The sequence below is a fragment of the Suricata suricatta genome, chromosome 5, assembly GCF_006229205.1.
Source record: "Suricata suricatta isolate VVHF042 chromosome 5, meerkat_22Aug2017_6uvM2_HiC, whole genome shotgun sequence".
Taxonomy (NCBI): domain Eukaryota; kingdom Metazoa; phylum Chordata; class Mammalia; order Carnivora; family Herpestidae; genus Suricata; species Suricata suricatta.
The window spans coordinates 93,204,058-93,223,515 of record NC_043704.1 but is presented as its reverse complement, the minus strand read 5'-3'; the positions used below and the strand labels follow the sequence as shown (position 1 = coordinate 93,223,515).

At 39.8% G+C, this 19,458-nt stretch overlaps 1 protein-coding gene across 5 annotated transcripts in view; it reads right to left on the bottom strand.

The window, feature by feature from the left end:
* The window catches only part of PLD1 (phospholipase D1), a 170,006-nt gene that overhangs the window by 104,820 nt on the left and 45,728 nt on the right, over positions 1 to 19,458 (bottom strand). For all 5 annotated transcript variants that reach the window (XM_029939878.1, XM_029939877.1, XM_029939874.1 and 2 more), the window contains exons 4-8: positions 17,347 to 17,492; positions 17,038 to 17,143; positions 15,699 to 15,764; positions 8,158 to 8,216; positions 6,600 to 6,692 (exon numbers count right to left, since the gene is read on the bottom strand). In XM_029939878.1, the coding sequence (XP_029795738.1) occupies positions 6,600 to 6,692; positions 8,158 to 8,216; positions 15,699 to 15,764; positions 17,038 to 17,143; positions 17,347 to 17,492 (470 nt within the window). The remainder of the gene's footprint in view (positions 1 to 6,599; positions 6,693 to 8,157; positions 8,217 to 15,698; positions 15,765 to 17,037; positions 17,144 to 17,346; positions 17,493 to 19,458) is intronic.

The window sequence follows — 19,458 nt, the reverse complement described above, 5'->3', positions numbered from 1 at the left end:
AATAGCCAAATCATGGAAAGAGCCTAAATGTCCATCACCTGATGAGTGGATCAAGAAGATGTGGTATATATACACAATGGAGTACTACATGGCAATGATAAAGAATGAAATCTGGCCATTTGCAGGAAAGTGGATGGGCCTCAAGGGCGTCATGCTAAGCGAAATAAGTCAGGCAGAGAAGGGCAGATACCATATGTTTGCACTCATAGGTCTAACAGGAGAACAGGAGAAACCTAATGGAGGACCAGGGGGAGGGGAAGAGGGAAAGAGAGTTGGGGAGAGAGAGGGATGCAAAACCTGAGAGACTACTGAATATTGAAAACAAACAGAGGGTTGAAGGGGGAGTGGGAGGGGAAAAGAGGTGGTGGTGATGGAGGAGGGCACTTGTGGGGAAGAGCACTGGGTGTTGTATGGAAACCAACTTGACAATAAACTATTAAAAAAAATACAGTCAATAATACTGTAATAACTTTGCATGGTGACAGATAATAACTATATGTATCAGGGTGAGCATTTTATAAAGTATATAAATGTTGAGTCACAATGTTGTACACAGGAAACTACTATAACACTGTAGGTCAACTATACTTCAACGAAAATAGTAGTAATAAAATAAATGAAAATAAAATGTAGGGGGACCTGGGTGGCTCAGTCAGGTAAGCATCCAACTCTTGATTTTGGCTCAGGTCATGGTTCCACAATTTGTAAAATCAGCCCAGCACTGGGCTCTGTGCTGACAGTGCAGAGCCTGCCTGGGATTCTCTCTCTGCCTCTCTGTCCCTCCCCTATTGCACTGTCTCTGTCTCTCTCAAAATAAATAAAGAAACGTTAAATAAAGTGAATGCGAATGGCAACTGTGTCAAGCTACACACACCACCACACACCCACATTTACTTGCAGCTGTATAGTGATCAAATAAATCAGTTCATAACTGAATACAGTAACAATGGGCGTATTATACCAAATACTAGACAAAGTAAAGCACATTATGGAACAAGAAAGGCCAGAGCACCTGAACACAAGTTAATCAATACTGTAAACATAACACAGGAGTCAGCATCTTAAAGGAAATCTATAATAAATTATTACTGAAATTGCTAACCACATTACGACTTAGTGGCTTTATAATTTGGGATTTAATACAGACAAATACATTAGTTTCCACGTAGATTCATTTCATTCACTTGTTTTTTAATATATAGGCTGGCTCCTACCCAATAAAAACATGGGATGGATCTTGCATAATGTAAAGCACATACACGTGATATGGTTAATAAAAGGAAAAGCATCAAGGTCACAGAAAGCAAATACGTAACCACAACATTACATAATTATGGTATCAGCACGCCAGGGTGGGTCTGAGCTTCCTGGTTTTTCTTACCCAGTGAATAAATAAATGAAAGAAACAAAAAGGTGTACCCCCAAAAATTAAATTCCAAAGAAGGTTCTCATGTGGGACCTAACAGAAGCCAACTGAATAGTATATTGGATAATATTCTCAATAACTGTCAGCAAATGCAGAAATTACACATTTTATAAGAATTTATAAATGCCCCGGCCATGATGTAAACGAGGACTCAGTGGTGCTGAGGGCCTGAATTAGGAGTGCAGACATGCAGCTCGCCTGTCAATAAAACTCAGTTAACGATAAAAGAGAGTGGATGGATCCCATATCTGTCAAAGTCCCTTCATTAGCAGCAGTCCCTTGTCCCAGCTTGACTTGTGGTACAGGTTAGCGGGCACACGGCATGCCACAGGCCCACGGGACTGCCGTGCTATGCTGATGAGTGGGAAGGAGCCACAGGCTTTGAACCCCGCCAGGGTCAGGTTTACCAATCTGCAAAGAAAGCCAACCACAGCAAACCTGTGAACCTGTCTTCCTGGAAGTCCAGGGGACGTAAATGGCATCAGAGCCGGCTCTCACCAGAGCTCCAAGCACAGACGATAGTGTGAGATGACAAGGAGATGCCCCCTATCCAGGCTCCCATGGTCGGCGTTGCAAAACAAATCTCAGTAATGCTGCTGAGGGCAGAGGCTGGTGGCACAACCACCTAGGCAAAGGCTGCAGAACGAGCCACCAGGTGCCACTGTGCTGAAGGGCTCTGCACCAGGACACCCTGAGCAGGGGGCTCTCAGGTAAGCTGGGTCTTCTTTGAGAAACAGGTACTTTTTTCTAATTTGCACAGAGGCTCTGTACAGGCTATAAACAGCCTTCCTCAGCAATGGCAATGAGATGGCTGGTGTGCTGCGGGGCCAGAGCCCTGGTCAGCGCTGGGGGTGCCACGCGTGGGGCATCCTACGTGCATTCCTCCCCTACCCCTCCAAGAGGCGGCAGCCTGGGCATACAGAACTGCGTAGCACTGGATTTTGAAAGCTGAGTGCAAAAGATAATAGTTTCTCTTTTGGTAAGAAATTCTCTTTAATAGTCACTAGATATCAGGGTAAATTGACTCCTGGCCTTTATATAAAGCTCTTCTTAATTATGCCATTCATTAAAACTCTTCTGATTTCTTTCCTTTCTCTCTTTTGTCAAGATATGTTTTTTTTTCTTTAATAGGAGGATATGCATCAAGAAAGGAGTTGGTCAGCCAGCCTTTGGGAGTCAGCATCAGCAAGTCCTCCTCCCTGAGCTCTGCTCCCAGGCCTGCCACCCGCCTGACTGGGTGAACTTGGGTAACTGAGCCTGAGATGTAAATCCGTATAATGGGGATAATAGCAGCTCAGACACATCTGTGAGAAATAACAGATGATTCATGTACGTAGCTCAGCACCGTGCCTCACGCCAATAAATATGTACTTTTACAAACATTCTTGTTCCAAAGTAGGTGAGGTCATAGTCTGTTCTGACAAGATGCCTCCTGCCTGGGCCACTACTTGCTGGGGCATTAACATGTGGCCAAACCACAGGAGCCAGCCATGACCTTCTTGGCCTCACCGTCCATTGTTCTCTCCCACCTCCTAGGTCTGGCTGACCCTCGGACTTGCCAAGGTTGTTCTTTGAGGACTCTACACTTGCTATTCCTCTGCCTAGAAATGATTTCTTCTAGATCCTCCCATGGGCAGTCCTTTCCTGTTACTCAACTCCCTGCTTTAACACTTCTCCACAGGGAGGCCTCCCCAAGCTACTCAATCTTAACAAGCTGTCCCTGACCCCACCCAGCCCACCCCCCTCCACCACTCCCTCATGTTTAGCTTCCTCATAACACTTACCCCAAATTAGTTCTCTGCTTGTTTAGTGTCTGTTGAATTCTTAGAATAGCTCAAAGGTCAGTAAAATAAGTGCTACCCTTATTTCTTAAAATCCATACATCTCCTTCTCTTCAGACATTATTTGATATAAGAAACGTCTCATCTACTCTACTACCAGGTGCAGAGAATTTCCTCAATAGACAAGCTGTTACAGAAGATTGTTTAAACTGTGGGAAGAAATGTTTGCCCTGTTTGTCTTTTTTTCCTTTTCTTTTCACCTGTCCCTGAGACAAGGTCATTGTGAGAACTGATTGCAAGTTTAATTGCCCAGTTTGCTTTATCTGGCTTGTCAATATATCATAAGTGAGAAAGTGATCAGGATGCCTTTTATGGGTACAGATATAAAAAAGAGCAAGTTAAGAGTGCATCATCCTTAAAAGTAACTCCTATTTAGATTCCCAAGGCTTCTACCATGAGAAAATTTCTCAACTAATTTTATCAGCTCCATCTTATCATTTTATTTGGTACTGAAATTTTATATTCCACAAATGTGATTCAGAAAACACTTAGTCATGGAGGAACAAAGGCTTCAATCTTCATGGAAAAATTTACACCATTTAAAATGAGGAAACATTTCATTCCAGGGAGGATCGTATCTTTTTAGATTGTATTAAATCAGGCTTCAACCAAGACAGAGTTTAAGATGTGAGGGAGGTATATTCATTTATATAATAAAGTCTGGCTCCCATCTTTTCTGGCTGCCCCTTCTCATGGAGGTTACAACTCAAATGGCACCTCCTTGACATCTAAAGGAGTGAACTAAAGTCACCTCTCCCATCCTCAAGTCCCTCACCGACCCGTTGCCTCCGTTTTCCTTCAAAGCTCTGGTCCCCTGCTGCACAGATACTGTTTACACTGACTGTCCACTTTGTCACTGCCTTCATTGCTCCTCTGGCAACATTCTGGGGGGCAGAAACTTTGTCTTGGTCACTGCTGTTTTTTTGTTTTTTTTTTAATAAGAGCTAGAGCACAACCAGGCAAGCATTAGGCACTCGATAAATAACTGCATGGACCAGACCAAGGCTTCTGTTTCCTGAGAAGATGTCTCAGGTTGGGTTGGCCCACAAGTCCACTCTGAGACAAGGACATAAGTAAAAGTGGTTTATAAATGGGGCATCTTAGGGAGTTGTTAGGAGCCCTGGCTGGGAAGGACGGGAAGGAAGAACAGGAAAGGAGCCGTCAAGGATGTGTTTGTGTTTTGCCGTGTCTGCATGCACTTGACTGTGGGTAGTTGGGCTGCAAACCTGCCAGGGGACTCTGGAGACAGGGCAGAACTTGAGGCAGAATACCCCACCAGAGGGCTGGGGGGCTGGACTCCTGCCAGCTCTTGGCAAAGGGCTGCTTCCGGGGGCTGTGAACGCTTCCATTCTGCTCTCACACAAGCAAGGAGACCCTGATTGCCCGGAGTGTCCTTGAGGATTATTCCCAAGGGCTCGCTCTCTGCAGCCTTGTGACTGGCCGCCAGCAGCCACCTCAGCCATAGCTGGTGAGCAGGCAGGAGCATTTGGGGGAATCTGTACCGGGGTCCTACGCAGTGACTCTGCAAGTGACCATAATCTGTTTGAAAGCAAATACTTTCTAGCATATTACTTCTCTTTTTTTCTTAAAATTATTTTACCAGAACATAAAAATTTTCAATTTTTTTCTAGTCTAATCTCTTGATCTTTCCCTTATAACTTCTCCCATCCTTTCAAACCTGAGAAAATAAGAGCCTGACTCAACAGTATTTTTTGCTGGTAGTGTATCTTAAATATGTATAGAGGTAAATCTTTTATATATAATTTTTTTATATATTTCACATATTTATATATTTTTTTATATTTTTCATATATACTTAGTTCAATTTTATAATTACACATGAGTTATATATCTTTTTCAAGGTTGGGGAAATAATAATAATATATACTTCTTAATATTTTTCTAAAACTCCAGTAAATTATTATTGCAACCAATAGCTACTGTCCATTATACTCAAAACACTGTGATAAATGCTTTGAGAACACAGATAAGAATCAGATGGGAATACTGACCCATAGGAGTCTTTGGTTGGGTAGGATATGAATTAAAGTTCTCTGTCTACATCCTCACAAATGTAGGTTTAGACCTATACTTTAGAATTATTTTTAATTTTAGAATTTTTAATTTTAGAATTATTATCCCTGAAGTCTGACCAATTTTTCTTTTTTTTAGTTTATTTTTTAAATGTACAGTTCAGTGGTTTTTAGTATATTCATAAAGTTGTATACCATCACTGCAAATATCATATTTCAGAATATTGTCACTCTTCCTCCCCTAGTGGGAAGTGACTACTAATGGGAAGTAGTAGTCAATTCCCACTGTCCTTTCCTCCCACCCAGTGGAAACCCCTCATAGACTCTCTCTCTCTAGATTTGTTTGTTCTGAACATTGCATGTGACTAGAATATGTGTCTGGCTTTCTTCACTTAGCATAATGTTTTCAAGATTCATTCATGATATAGCATATATAGTACTTCTCTCTTTTTTCCATTAAAAATTTGTAAACATCTTATTCACATACTATAAAACCCTTTAAAAGAATATTTATTCAGTGGCTTGTGATATATTCAAAAAGTTGTACAACTATATAGTTTCATCAACCCAGAAAGAAACTCCATATCCATTCATCTTTTTCATTCCTTTGTATGGCCAAATAATATTCCACCATATGGGTATACCACATTTTATTTAAGTGTTCATCAGGTGATGGACATTTGGGTTGTTCCTACCTTTTGGCTATTCTGAATAATGCTGCTATGAACATTCATTTGCAAGGTTTGATACAGACATTTTTTTCAATGCTTTTGGGTAAATACATGGAGTTACCATATGCCCCAGTCAGCTCATTTCCTAGGTGCAATATTTTGAGGAACTGCTGTACTGTTCCTGGAGTGGCTTCACCATTGATATTTCCACCAGCAATGTAGGAATGCTCCAATTTCCCTACATCATTGTCAACATTTGTTCTTGTGTATCTTTTTTTGTGACAGCATCCTACTGGGTGTGAAGTTGAACCTCACTGTGGTTGTGATTTACATTCCCCTAAGGATTAGTGATTTTGAGTTATCTACTTGTGTTTATTGAGCAGTTTCATATGTTCTTTGGCTGACCAATGTTGAAATTCTGTGGTCCACTGGGTTTTTACGTATATAAAAAAGTTTGTACATTTCACCTACAAATCCAGGTTTGAGTTTGAATGTTTAAATGGATGCTGTAGGCTGGAACTTAAAATAAGTTAAAATTTTCTCTGATGTGACTTTCAAAGGATATACAATTGATTCATAATTGAAAACTAGTTTATTAAAACAAACACATGAAAGTGCTAAGTCCTACCTTTTTGACCAACGGTAGCAGGCTCTTCCCTGACCACAGCAATTCAAGCCTGGTATTCTGTGTCCCCCGGATCTTTTCATTATCATACCTTCTCTGAAAGAGACATCAAGTTAGCCCAGCATCTTCAAATTTCCAACTCACACTTAGCCGATACAGCCTCACATCTTGGGGTTAAGGAAACTGTTTCATTTTCACTTGACTTTCCTCCCCACCCTTTCCTCCTTCACTCTCAAATTGCTCAATGTCACATTTGCTAGGCTGGATACTCAAGCAGCTGGTTTCTAAAAGCATCTTACTGAATTAGGGGCAGCAACATTCTCTCACACACTGCAGGACCTTAAGCATCCTTGCTTCTGGCTCCAAATGCTGAGTGTACCCTCCAGTATTGTGACAAGCTGAAAAGGACCGCACACACTGCCACATGCCTGCCTAGGGATGGCTCAGCTCATATTGAGACCACGGAAGTGCTTGCCCACAGATTCCCAAAGATTTCTCCATCTTTCACCTATAGTTCTAGGACCAAATCATACTAAACTAAATGAATAGAGCACAGCTATGAGAGGTCTGGAAAGAGAAATATCTTGATTTTCAAAGATAGGACAAGAAATAATGGTAGTACTGGCTTAGGGCAACTGGGTGGCTCAGTGGTTAAGCATCTGACTCTTGATTTCAGCTCAGGTCATGACCTCATGGTTCATGAGATAGAGCTCTGTGTCAGTCCCAGCACTGACATCTCAGAGCCTGCTTAGGATTCTCTTTCTGCCCCTCCCCCACTCATGATTTCCTTCTCTCTCTTTCTCTCTCTCTCAAAAATAAATAAACATTAAAAAAATACTTATGGCTTAACAAAAGAAAAAAACAATTACTAACAATGCTCTTAACTCAATAAACTAAGCTCTTTATAACATCAAGCCCTCACATTATGAAGGAAAATAATAAGTAAATCCTAATCTTATTACAAAACTTAAAATTTTACACAGTATTACTTTTAATCATGAAAATGAGTGACAAACAGCTAACCTTCATAAGTTGTTAAAAGAAGGGATCTGGTATATTTGTTTTTTTTCAATGGACATATAACATTATACTAGTTTCAAGTATACAATACATTAATTCTACATGTGTATATATTGCAAAATGATCATCATAGTAAGTCTAGTTAACGTCCATCGCCATGTGTAGTCATAAATGTTTTTCTTGTGATGAGAACTTTTAAGATCTGTTCTCTTGGCAAGTTTCCAATATAAAACACAGTATATTTATTTCTAATGCTTTCTCCCATATTTCATAGTTGCTGCCTGTATTAAACCCTCCTACTGTTGGGCCAGAGAAAAGATGGGCCGTCATAAGACAGCAGGCAGAGCAGGTGACACCCTTGTTCAATACAGCAAGATACCAAGGCGTATAAATAGAGTCCCTGAGTGGCTCGGACTCTGTTGGGAAGGAAAGACGCTAGCAGTAAGGCCAGGTAGGCTCTGTCACCACATCATGCCGGGAAATCAAATGGTAACACTTATCAACTTTCACATTTCTCTTTAAGATGCAACACGGAACTTACATGCCCTTTGGTCCCAAATCGTGGATGAAAGACAGCTGGCTTATGTCAAGGAATTCTGTCTGAAAAGAGGCCAGAAACTCATACTTTAGAAAGTCAGAAAGAAAAATATAAAGTTACACATTTAAAAAAAAACATGCATGAGATACTGCTACGTGTAAACACATCCGGGGGACTACACGGATCAAAACAAAGGCACTGCCCCATTTTCATTTCTGAAAGAGAACGGATTAGAAGTGTATACACTTGTGTGCTCTCAAATGTAGAGACAGGAAGCTCAAGAAAATTGAGAAGGAGAATTTATTCCCAAAAGTCTCCTGTGTTGTGGTCGCTGGAGAAGGAGGACTGTGTCACAGAGTGTGCACAGAATAACAGCCGTGTGTGAAGGCAGCAATGCTGGGGTCAGGCTCTGAAAGGTGGGCCAGACTCAGCACATGGAAATGGGAGATGAAGAGGGAAACAGAACAGGGAAGGTGTGAAGAGCTCTTTGGATGCACATTTGGACTAGAGTGAGTAAGATGAAGACAGTAATGTAAAATTAAATGGCAAAGAAGGTTGAGGTGAGTTTGGGGAGGTCTTTGAATATCAGGAATACCAGAATATTTTAATACCAATGAAATAAAATACTTTTATGTAATAATAATACAAAAATAATTGTATTTTCAATGAGTACCAAACGAAGAGAATTTTAGGCCCATTTTATTGTATAAATTATGAGACAATAAAAATTATAAATATTAAAATAATGACACCAATAGCTAATATTTACTGAGTGCTTAATACCTATCTGTTGGCCCTATACTAAGCATTTTTCACACATAGTCTCAATCTCTCTGAAATAGGTTCTGTTTTTCCCATTATACAGAAGAGGAAACTGAGGATTAGAAGCGGAATAGGGAAACTTTCTCTGCAAAGAGTCAGACAAAAAAGTTTAGGTTTTGTGAATCGTATACTTTAACTATTATAGCATAAAAGTAGCCATAGACAATACATAAACGAAAAAGCATGACTGCATTCCATTAAAACTTAATTTATGCCAACTAAAATACAAAATTTAATATAATTTTTATGTCACAAAATATTACTTTTTAAATTTTTTCAAACATTTAAAATGTAAAAACTATTCTTAGCTCATGGACCATAAAAAAACAGGCAGTGAGCTTGATTTGGTCCTTGGGTCATAGTTTAAAAACCCTTGGTGTAGAGGGGCACCTCAGTGACTCAGTTGGTTGAGCATCTGATTTGGGCTCAGGTAATCTCATGGTTGGTAAGTTCGAGCCCTGTGTTGGACTCTGTGCTGACAGCTCCGGAGCCTGGATCCTGCTTTAGATTCTGTGTCTCCCTCTTTCTCTGCCCCTCCCCACTCACGCTCCATCTCTCTTTCTCTCTCTCAAAAATAAATTAACATTAAAAAAATTTTTTTAAACCCCTGGTGTAGAGAAAGAAGTTAATTGTCCAGGGGCGCCTGTCCAGGGGCGCTCAGTCAGTTGAGTGTCTGACTTCAGCTCAGGTCATGATCTCACAGTCTGAGATCAAGCCTCGCATCGGGCACTCTGCTGTCAGCACAGAGCCCATTTTGGATCTTCTGTCCCCCCTCTCTCTCTGCCCCTCCTCTGCTAGTGTTCTCTATCTCTCTCAAAATAAATAAATAAACTTTAAAAAAGAAGCTAAATAAATTGTACAATATCAATAATTAGCAAGGGATAGACTCAGAATTAGGTCAGACTCATCAGTTTCCTCAAAACAAAGCTGCAAAAGGCGTAAGCCATTCCCCATGAGGGTTAGATGAAACCATGAAGGTGCAGAGGGGAAAACGAAGAACTGTAGACGATTCTCAGCGTATGCAGGACTTTTACCTCATGTGTTCCTTGAAACGACTAGAGTTACACATATTTTGCTCCCAAATTACAGTATTTTCTTTAAAAGCAGCCACAGTAAGCCCTGATCTACCAATGGTCGTAGACCATGTCAGTAACAGCATCAACAGAAAATTCTCAGTCAAAAAAACGATATGCTCCTGGCATCAGGAAGCTGAGGGGAGACCAGACATGGAAACCACTCCACATCAACAAGGTTCTGCGGGAAGAACCACAACAACTACAAGTCAAAGTGGTTACAGAGGGAGGGTGCCCACTCTCTCTGATGTAACACCTCAGAGGAAATGGCAATTTATCTACGCTTGTCAATGGAATTGATAAAATGAAATATGACAAGTTTTCCTTTAAAGTTTTGTATATGTGATGGAAAATAATCTAATATTAACCTTGTAAGAAAAAAATACCAATCTTTCACTGCTGTCCATCCTTATCCAATTAAGTGCTTCCATTTCTTTCTTAGAGTTATTTGAGGAAGTATTTAAAATTCAGAAAGACTTAGAAACCCCAAATCAAACATATCCTCACATTAAATTTTTTATAAAGACTTTATATAAAGTCTATAGGTTTCCTTTCTTATATAAAACATGGTGATTTGGTATCATATTTTTTTATCTGATTTGTGGAAAGGCTTCTAATTAGAAAATGTAGTGATACATAAGTGATTAGAAGTGACACCACAGACTTTGAGCATGGAATCCAAACTATTTGAAAACCCTAAGCCACAACTTCTCATTTTATATCTCAGGAGCAGAGAGAAAATGTCAATCCTGGTTTATACTGGAAGAAACTACAAGGTGTAACTAATTTATGCAAAGCTGCAGAACAGTTAAATGGAAGAACAGGAAATGAAAAGCAAAAATCAAGTAAACCATGTGTCTAATACCTGGAATAACTTCTTATTCATATAGCCCTTATCATAGAGTTGACACCACAAGTATTCTTTGAAATAGTTCCAAAATTATAACTTTAGAGTATCATAATACAATTGCTAAGTGTAAGTTAAAAATATATATACTAACATAGAAAATTTAAAGTTGTGTACCAATATAAAATTTAAAATTAACTTCATCACTTTACTTTGACTAGGGGAAGAGTTCAAGAACCAGTTAGCCCTGGGGCGCCTGAATGGCTCAGTCGGTTGAGCGGCCAGCTTCGGCTCAGGTCAGATCTCATGTTTGTGGGTTCGAGCCCCGCGTCAGGCTCTGTGCAGACAGCTAGCTCAGAGCCTGGAGCCTGCTTCAGATTCTGTGTCTCCCTCTCTCTCTGCCCCTCCCCCTCTCATGCTCTGTCTCTCTCTGTATCAAAAATAAATAAAACATTAAAAAAAATTTTAAAAAAAAGAACCAGTTAGCCCTATTATTGACAAAAAAGAAAATCGCTGGCAATATATGTTTTAATATAGATTTATCAGATTAAAAGTCAATGTGGTAAGGTAAATTTAGAAGCAAACCTTAATAGGTGCCTGGGTGACTCGGTTAAGTGATCGACTTTGGCTCAGGTCATCATCTTGTGGTTTGGGAGTTCAAGTCCTGTGTGGGGCTCTTTGCTGACAGCTCAGAGTCTGATGCCTACTTTAGATTCTATGCCTCCCCTGCTTGTATTCTTTCTCTCTCTTTCTCAGAAATAAACATAAAAATAAAGCAACCCCCAATAACACATTCTGAAATTTAACAAAGATTGTGTTGTCCAAACTTCTCAGTGCATCTTTAGTGAAAATAATTCCATTCTGTATTTCCACAGGTGATTTTCAAGAACATGAATGAATGATCAATTTAGCTGGACAATATTCCACAGGGCTATTGACCTTTTGAATAACGCATTAATCATTTTTTTTCCAAAGGAACTTGTGAAAAGTACAATTAAACATCAGGGAAACAGGGAAGGAAAGTTTCCAATGACAAGGGACAAGCACTTAACCCCAGGGGTAACAACAAATCCTGGAAATTACCTGGCAACCATGTGTACCCTGCAGCTCTACCTCATCTTTGTACTGGAAGAGAAGGGAGATGTTCAGAGGCCCCCTTTATGCCTGAGGTAGCAAAAATTCTAGCAAGTGCCTAATTTAGGGAATTCTCAGAAGGGAGTCAAAAGCATATGGGTTGGGCAGGGCCTTTATAGTGAGGCTGGGAGGTAGGCTCAACTACTCCAGGAAAGACTGCCTTCCAGGTCAGACGGTTAACATCGCGCCAGGGGAAAGAGAAGATGTCTTATCTGTGGAGGAAACTGAGAGATTGGATTCTCCCATCTCTTAGGACTCAATCATGAGAATGACAACATTTCCCTTAATTTGCAGACTCAGCTGTTCAACAGTTGTCACGGAAACACTGTGTGCATCTTTGTTCATCTCTACCCATTCTTCCCCTCAAACTAAATTCACTCACCTTACAAAACAAGAGAGGGGTAAAAGTATTAGTAATCTACAGGATATTTATCCTCAGATTCCTTCCTTCCAAAGGGGGAATTAGCATGAAATTAGCCTCTCAGAGGTATGGAATCTGAGTTACAACAGTCAAATGATTTACTGGAAGTTAGAAATATCATCCTATCAACCTAGGACCCTTCTCTTGGAAATTATGCATTTTGTTCCATTTCTAGATTTTAATCTTCAGCTAGGAAAATAGTGCATTCACTGTTCCTAATGATTCTTCCTTTAAATGCCCTAGAAGCTAAGCATTTTCCAGTTACTAATTAAAATGCCCAGCTAGTAGGTTTAGTAACAGCTAGCACTAATAAAATTTAGAACACAAAAGGAATCCTGTTTAAGATTTTGTATGTTAATTGAGTAAACATGTCTCTCTCTCTCTTTTTAACTTATGCATGCCTTGAGGAGAATCCAAATACACTCATCCCATTTTTACAAATGAGTAAAGAAAACAGAATGAATTGCTAAAAATCTCTGAGGGAACTATCCAATGCTAAATCCACTAAAACACTAAGATGTTCTGTTTTTCAGAACCCCAAAGAGGATAAAAGGAACTTTAAAAAGTCATTCACTGGCGTGCCTGGGTGGCTTACTTGGTTAAATGTCTGACTTTGGCTCAGGCCGTGATCTCACAGTTCATGAGTCCAAGCCCCAAATCAGGTTCTGTGCTGACAGCTCAGAGCCTGGAGCCTGCTTCGGATTCTGTGTCTCCCTCTCTCTTTGCCCTTACCCCACTCACACTCTGTCTCTCAAAAATAAATAAATATTAAACTTTTTTTTTTTTAAAGTCATTCTCCTGGAGACAGTTACTTACCTAAATGCTAACTTAACCAGTGACCATATCAAAATAAGAAAAGCTGTCTATGTCTAATTTCACTGAAATTTTATTGAAATTTGAGACATGATCCTATCTGATCCCCTGACCTATGATTCATGACCTCTGGCCTAAAAACCCAAATTAATTTCCAATAGGTTTGCTTTACACTTATAAAAATAAGTTAATTATATATAATTGCATAAAATAACTTTTTTTAATGTTTTATTTATTCATTTATTTTTGAGAGACAGAGGAGACATCGCGAGCAGGGAAGGGTCAGAGAGAGAGGGAGACACAGAATAGGAAGCAGGCCTCAGGCTCTGAGCTAGCTGTCAGCACAGAGCCCGATGCAGGGCTCAAACCTACTAACTGTGAGATCATGACCTGAGCTGAAGCCAGATGCTTAACTGACTGAGCCACCCAAGCGCCCCCAAAATAACTTTTAATATGATTTAACAGACAAGAGTTTTAATAGTTCCCACAATTATCAAAGAAGACACAAAGATGCCCATCTAATTTCACAAATATGAGGCAAAAGCCCATAAACCTAGTCTCTAGGCCAGAGTACATTATATGAAAGTTGAATAATGTTAGAAAATTAAGATAGATCAAATTTTATCTTCCAAAATTTTGAATCATTTTGGAGAATTCTGTTCTTGGGGTAAATAAGTAGCCATCAAAAATGTGGAGTAACATTTATTAGGTCAGTTGTAACCAGGTTTTCCCTCGCAAAGGAAATGTTTAGAAGACATTCTAGAATTTCTGGATACAGTATGGCTTAACTTTGGAAAATTTTTTATGATTGGAAAATAAATTAAAATGAACATTTTAAAGAAGGTACAATTCTTTAATCAACATTAGAATCCAGAATGTAGTCCTACGCATAGAAAGAGGAGACTAAACTCAGCAATCACTGTTTCAGAGCCAAAAGAAATAGTACAAGTCAAGTCACAGGCAGGCAGAAGAGTAAAACAAATAGAAAATTATTGCATACTGGTACTAGTACACATTTAAACAAATCTCTCTTAAAGAAAACAGCAGATGTGATTTCAGAGACCACAACAGGAAGCAGAAGTTTTAGCAGTAACAGCAGCAGCTAACTAATTGTAAATAATAACAGTAATATCCTTACTCATTATCCTCTTTCAAACATGCACATTCCTGAGTCCTAGAAGGGAAGAAATCTCTCCCACCATCCTTGTCTTGAGATCCTCTGGTTGGACCCATGTTGCTGGTTTCCCTGGGAAAATACTTCTCCAGGATTCTGAAACCACAGACGCTCCTCCAAGTCCATCGGACATAACAGTGCAAACTGCTGTAGAAGGTGGACTGTGGCTTAGCCCCGGATCATTTGTGTGTAACGGGGACCAGCCGGGTGCATGTCCCGGCCTCCAGATCATACCCTGGCACGCAGCAAGAGTGCAGCAAGTCACCAGAACACCCCAGAAGTCAAGGTGCTCTCGCTTGCTCTCCCAAATACACAGTGGCGTCCCTCTCTGTTTATGTGACACCATTCTCTAAACTAGAGGCCACATCTCGTAGGCCACATCCGTGTCTCTTTGTAAGTTCTACACATACGTACATTTGTACACAGCAATACAGTTTATACATACGCAGACACAAAAACACAATGATCCAACACCTTCTCAGTTACCTGGACCTTTGAATAACTGAAGATTAACCCTTTAAAAACACCCTAGCATCAAGGCCCCTAAAAGGGTGAGCTTATGGTTCTATGAATTTCTATGAACGCCGACTCCCTTCTGTCTGCCTGCTGTGTGCCTCCAGCTGCTTCTAAGCCTCACCACCTCGTTTCTCTTATTTCTTGAGGTTTTTTTTCTCCCTAGCTTTTCCCATGCTTCTCACTTTCATACCCTGGCAGGCAGCAAGAGTGCAGCAAGTCGCCAGAAAACCCCAAAAGACAGGCCCTGTGAAACCCTGTGAAAAGACAGGCCCTTTGTAAGCATCGCAGGCCAATCAGATGGCCATCCAAGCAGCATGCTCTGTCTAACCTCAGGTATTCAACTCTGCTCAGCTGTTTTCATCACTTTTACTCAGTGTTGTTGTTGTTGTTGTTGTTGTTGTTGTTGTTTCTTCAGGGTTAGAAATGCTTTGGGGCATTATTCTGGAAGTCCCGAGAAGAGAAGGATGTTGATTTCTAGATAATCTAGCCTGGAGGAGTGTTACAAGTTCATTTAAATCTACTATTCTAGACACATGGATTTACACTTGGCGTTTTTGAAACTGCATCACCATAACCTAGATTATGGCTGTCAAATCAATTTTGCATTCTTTTCATTAATTTTAACTCAAGGAATAATTCAAAAGTGGATACAAGCACTTGTGTTAATAAAATGATCCAAAATTTAGCTGAAAATTTATGTTTTTATAAAGTACTTCAAAATTCAAGTCACTGAACAGTACTTACTGTTGCATGGTAGTTTCTATACATGGGCATTTTTAGTAGCTTAGTCAAATAATCTTCCAGTTGTTTCTGTAACACAAATAGAGGAATAAGAGATAATGTCCTCATACTTAGAGAAAATTTAAACAGTAACAGTGGTGTGATCATTATCCAATCTTAACTTCTGCAACGTATTCAATTATTTGTTCATATTATCACTGGACAAGGAATCTTGAAGAGCACTAAGGAGTTTTTTCCATAGTTCCCCTGAACCATTATTTAAATTGCTTCTTGCTATTTAACTTTTCAAATGCTTAGGTCTTTGATAAACTGTTGAAGAGGCCTAAGCTATATATTCTTTTAATCTCCCATAGTTACCAGCAATAGGACTTGCCCACAGTAGATGGTTTTAAAGCATTTGTTGATTTTATCAAAAACCTTAATTTTCTTAATTTCAGCACTGAATTTACTGGTAGATATATTGCAGTTTTTTTTAACAGCTTTTCAGGGGGAAAGGGGAGGAATTTAAAAAAGAGAGAGAGAGATTTTCTAGTACATTGTACTCTGATTTCAAATATGTTCAAGTGTGGGTGGGTAATGTCAATCACACCCACTGTGATGATGTGTGGCAGCAGTAACTGTTTAAGCCCCAGCTTCTCATTTTCAGCTGCATTTTCATGTAAGTGCACACAGTAACCCCAAACTGCAGAGTTCTATATGTGCATGTATCATGGAAAATATTCTAGATCCCTAAAAAAATTTTAAACAAGATGACAGCTATATAAAGGAGAAGTCAAATATCCCTTTCAGGACCTAAAAGTTTCAGCTTATAAAACAGAACTGACATTTCCTTGTTAATTTCCTACTGAAAAACAATTCATCTTCTACCCTGTGTGGCACCAATATCACTAAGCTGGAGCACCTGTTCTTGGGGCTTCTGCCCTACTCTTCCCTGACTCCATTTACAGTTTGGGAATGAGACTTCACATATATTTGGAACAAGCTACTATGAAGTCTGGAGCAAACAGACAGAAATAACTGCTTTTAAAAGAGTAGATCTCAAAACCCTCAATGATGAGCTCAAGTCTGACTCACAACTGGCCCAAAGAGGCTCCTGCAGGGAGGAGAGCTTCTTCCTAAAATTCTCTTCCTCTTCTGGGAAATGCAACCATTCTGAGCGCAGCCATTCTAACCTGGGGAAGAAGGGCTGCCTCGTACGTTCCAAAGATGCTCAACTAGCCTGGGTGAGGGATCAGGGGGAGAAAAAAGTTGCAGCCAGGTCTCCCTCACCTCCCAGGAGCTGCTATGTTTCTACAGCGCTGCAAAATTATATTCTGAGAGACAGAAGACTAAAAGGGCTTACCCTCCTACTGAAGAATTGTTCTTCTCTGATCATGTTTTCAGATGAACGAGGCAAACTTGGCATATCTCGAGGCTCTTCTTTGACATTCTGTCTTCTAAATGTGTGCCTAAAACACACACACACACACGAAACATTTATTAGATTATTCTTTAAATATTACTCTCATTTAAATGGCTTATTTTTATAAGAGCCTATTTAATAGAAAATATCCACCAACAATGGACAAGTTAACCCATAATATCGATAGAATACTCTTTCCATACAGCTTGTATACTGGGATAACTTTATAATTAATTCTGAAAAAGTTACCTTCTGGTGGGAATCGGGATTCGGATGAAAGCTTTGTATTTGAGCAGCTCTCTGTGAAATTCTTGAAAGTGTTTGAATTTCCTCTTAACTTGCCATTTAAATTCCCCATGTGTTAATTCAATAGTGTAAAGATTGATACTTGGTACCTATAGTGATCAATAAATATGATATTTTAGACAACAAAGTCTAAAATTTTTCAATGAACAATAGCTTACTTAGACAAAATGTTTTCTAAAACAACTGATTATAGAAATAAAATTTCCTTAAATGTATATAATGTATATAACATACATAGGACAAACTCTGAATCACACCAAAGACAAACTTCCACAAATCGTATTTCTCCAAATACATACACACACACACACACACACACAGCCCTTAAACAAGAAATCAGGTAAAGGAGACAATGAGTGAAGACCCTAGTTAGCCATCAGGGGTAGTTTTGCTCGTCCAAAGGTACCAACAGTGAACAGACCACTGGAAGGGGTGAGAGGAAAGCTGGAAGAAATGGATTCCAGGAGCATGATCTTAGCCCGCTTCTCATCCTTCACAGATGACATTAATGCCTTCTCCTTCTGAAACACACTCCAAGGTCCATCCTTGTCTACATCTCCCTGTCCTGAAGCACCACCAGTGACCAGCATCATATAAGATGATTAGAGGAGAAAAAGTCAAAGACTTTTCTATACACAAAATATTTTTCCCAATTATATAACTAAAATGAATCTCCATTTAAAATTTTAAAAATATTTCTTATTAAGATGCGAATATATCTTGGTAATTATTTCAATCAGAAGAACTAACAGGTCTGGGAGATAGTTGTGATACAGTACAAAGTGTCAGGAGACTGAGAGATGTTTACACAGCAGAGGAGATCATGAAGGAAGCTCCATGGGCAGGGGGATGGTAGGTAGGGGCAGTGGGCACTCTGGACTACCCAAAGAACACTGGCCCTTCCTAAAAGATTTAGGCACCAAAGATGTCGGGGGCAGAGAACATCTCCTCTACTAGTTTATTTATCCAGGCTCTGGTGTCAGCAACCACATGTGTGTGTACTATTTTGCCAACTTCTACATCTACACAGAGGGGCCATGCTTTAGTATATAAAATATGACCATGAATATCAATGCAACCTGTGCTCTTAAGTCTGGAATCCAACCATATCACTGGTAAATATTCAAATCTTGCATTTGCTTTGCCTCTAGTTAGGATTCATGACAGTTACTACAACTGGAAGCTGGAAAAAAACAGTTCTGGGGTTCAATATTATATGCTGCCTTTTACTTTGGCCAACATCACATCCATTATCCTCCATCATGTTTCACAGAGAAGAATGCAGGAAAACTCTGAGTGGCCAGAAACTTTGCATTCAAGCGAAAAATGTTCAATTTAGGATGAGCCAAGTAAATAAGAACAATTATACAATTTAGGCAAGCTACTACATTTGCTAGGATTATATTTACCAGTCTACAAAAACTGAATACTTAAACATTGTGCAAATGACAAGTTTAATCCCTCACACATAAATCCAAGACTTGGTACACAAATTTCTTAGCTATTATGAGGCAGTATGATACAATGAAAACAGGCTGTCACATCCTTCCTCAAGATTTTAAAGGTCTGAAACCCTGTGGTGCAGCCTACCAGCTGTGAAAGCCTCAGCCAAGTGTCACTTCTGTCAGACAACAGCCCGGCCAAATTACTGGAATTCTTTGGAACTGGAATAATTTGAAGAGGTTTAATAAAGGGACTGCTTATAAAGATGTGATGGGGTAAGGAAACCATGAAGTAAGGACAATAACTTGGGACCAAAGGCATCCCTAGTCCTGAACGATCAAGAGGGAGGACCAGGTACTGGAACAGGAAGGAGAGAACCATGTATAGATGGCTGCCTTGGGGAAAGGGGTACCTTTGGTCAAGGGACACAGCCAGCCCAAGGTGACCGCAATCTCCTCTCTGAGCTCTTAATTGTCTGAGCCTTGCCAGGAGACAAAAGCAGAGAGCTCTGAGGGGCAGAGCACAGGGCAGAAAAGGGGATGGAGGGGCACTCGAGGGCAAATGGAAGATCTCCAGCCTGAGGGGGCCCAAATAACACCTGCCTCCTTGGGC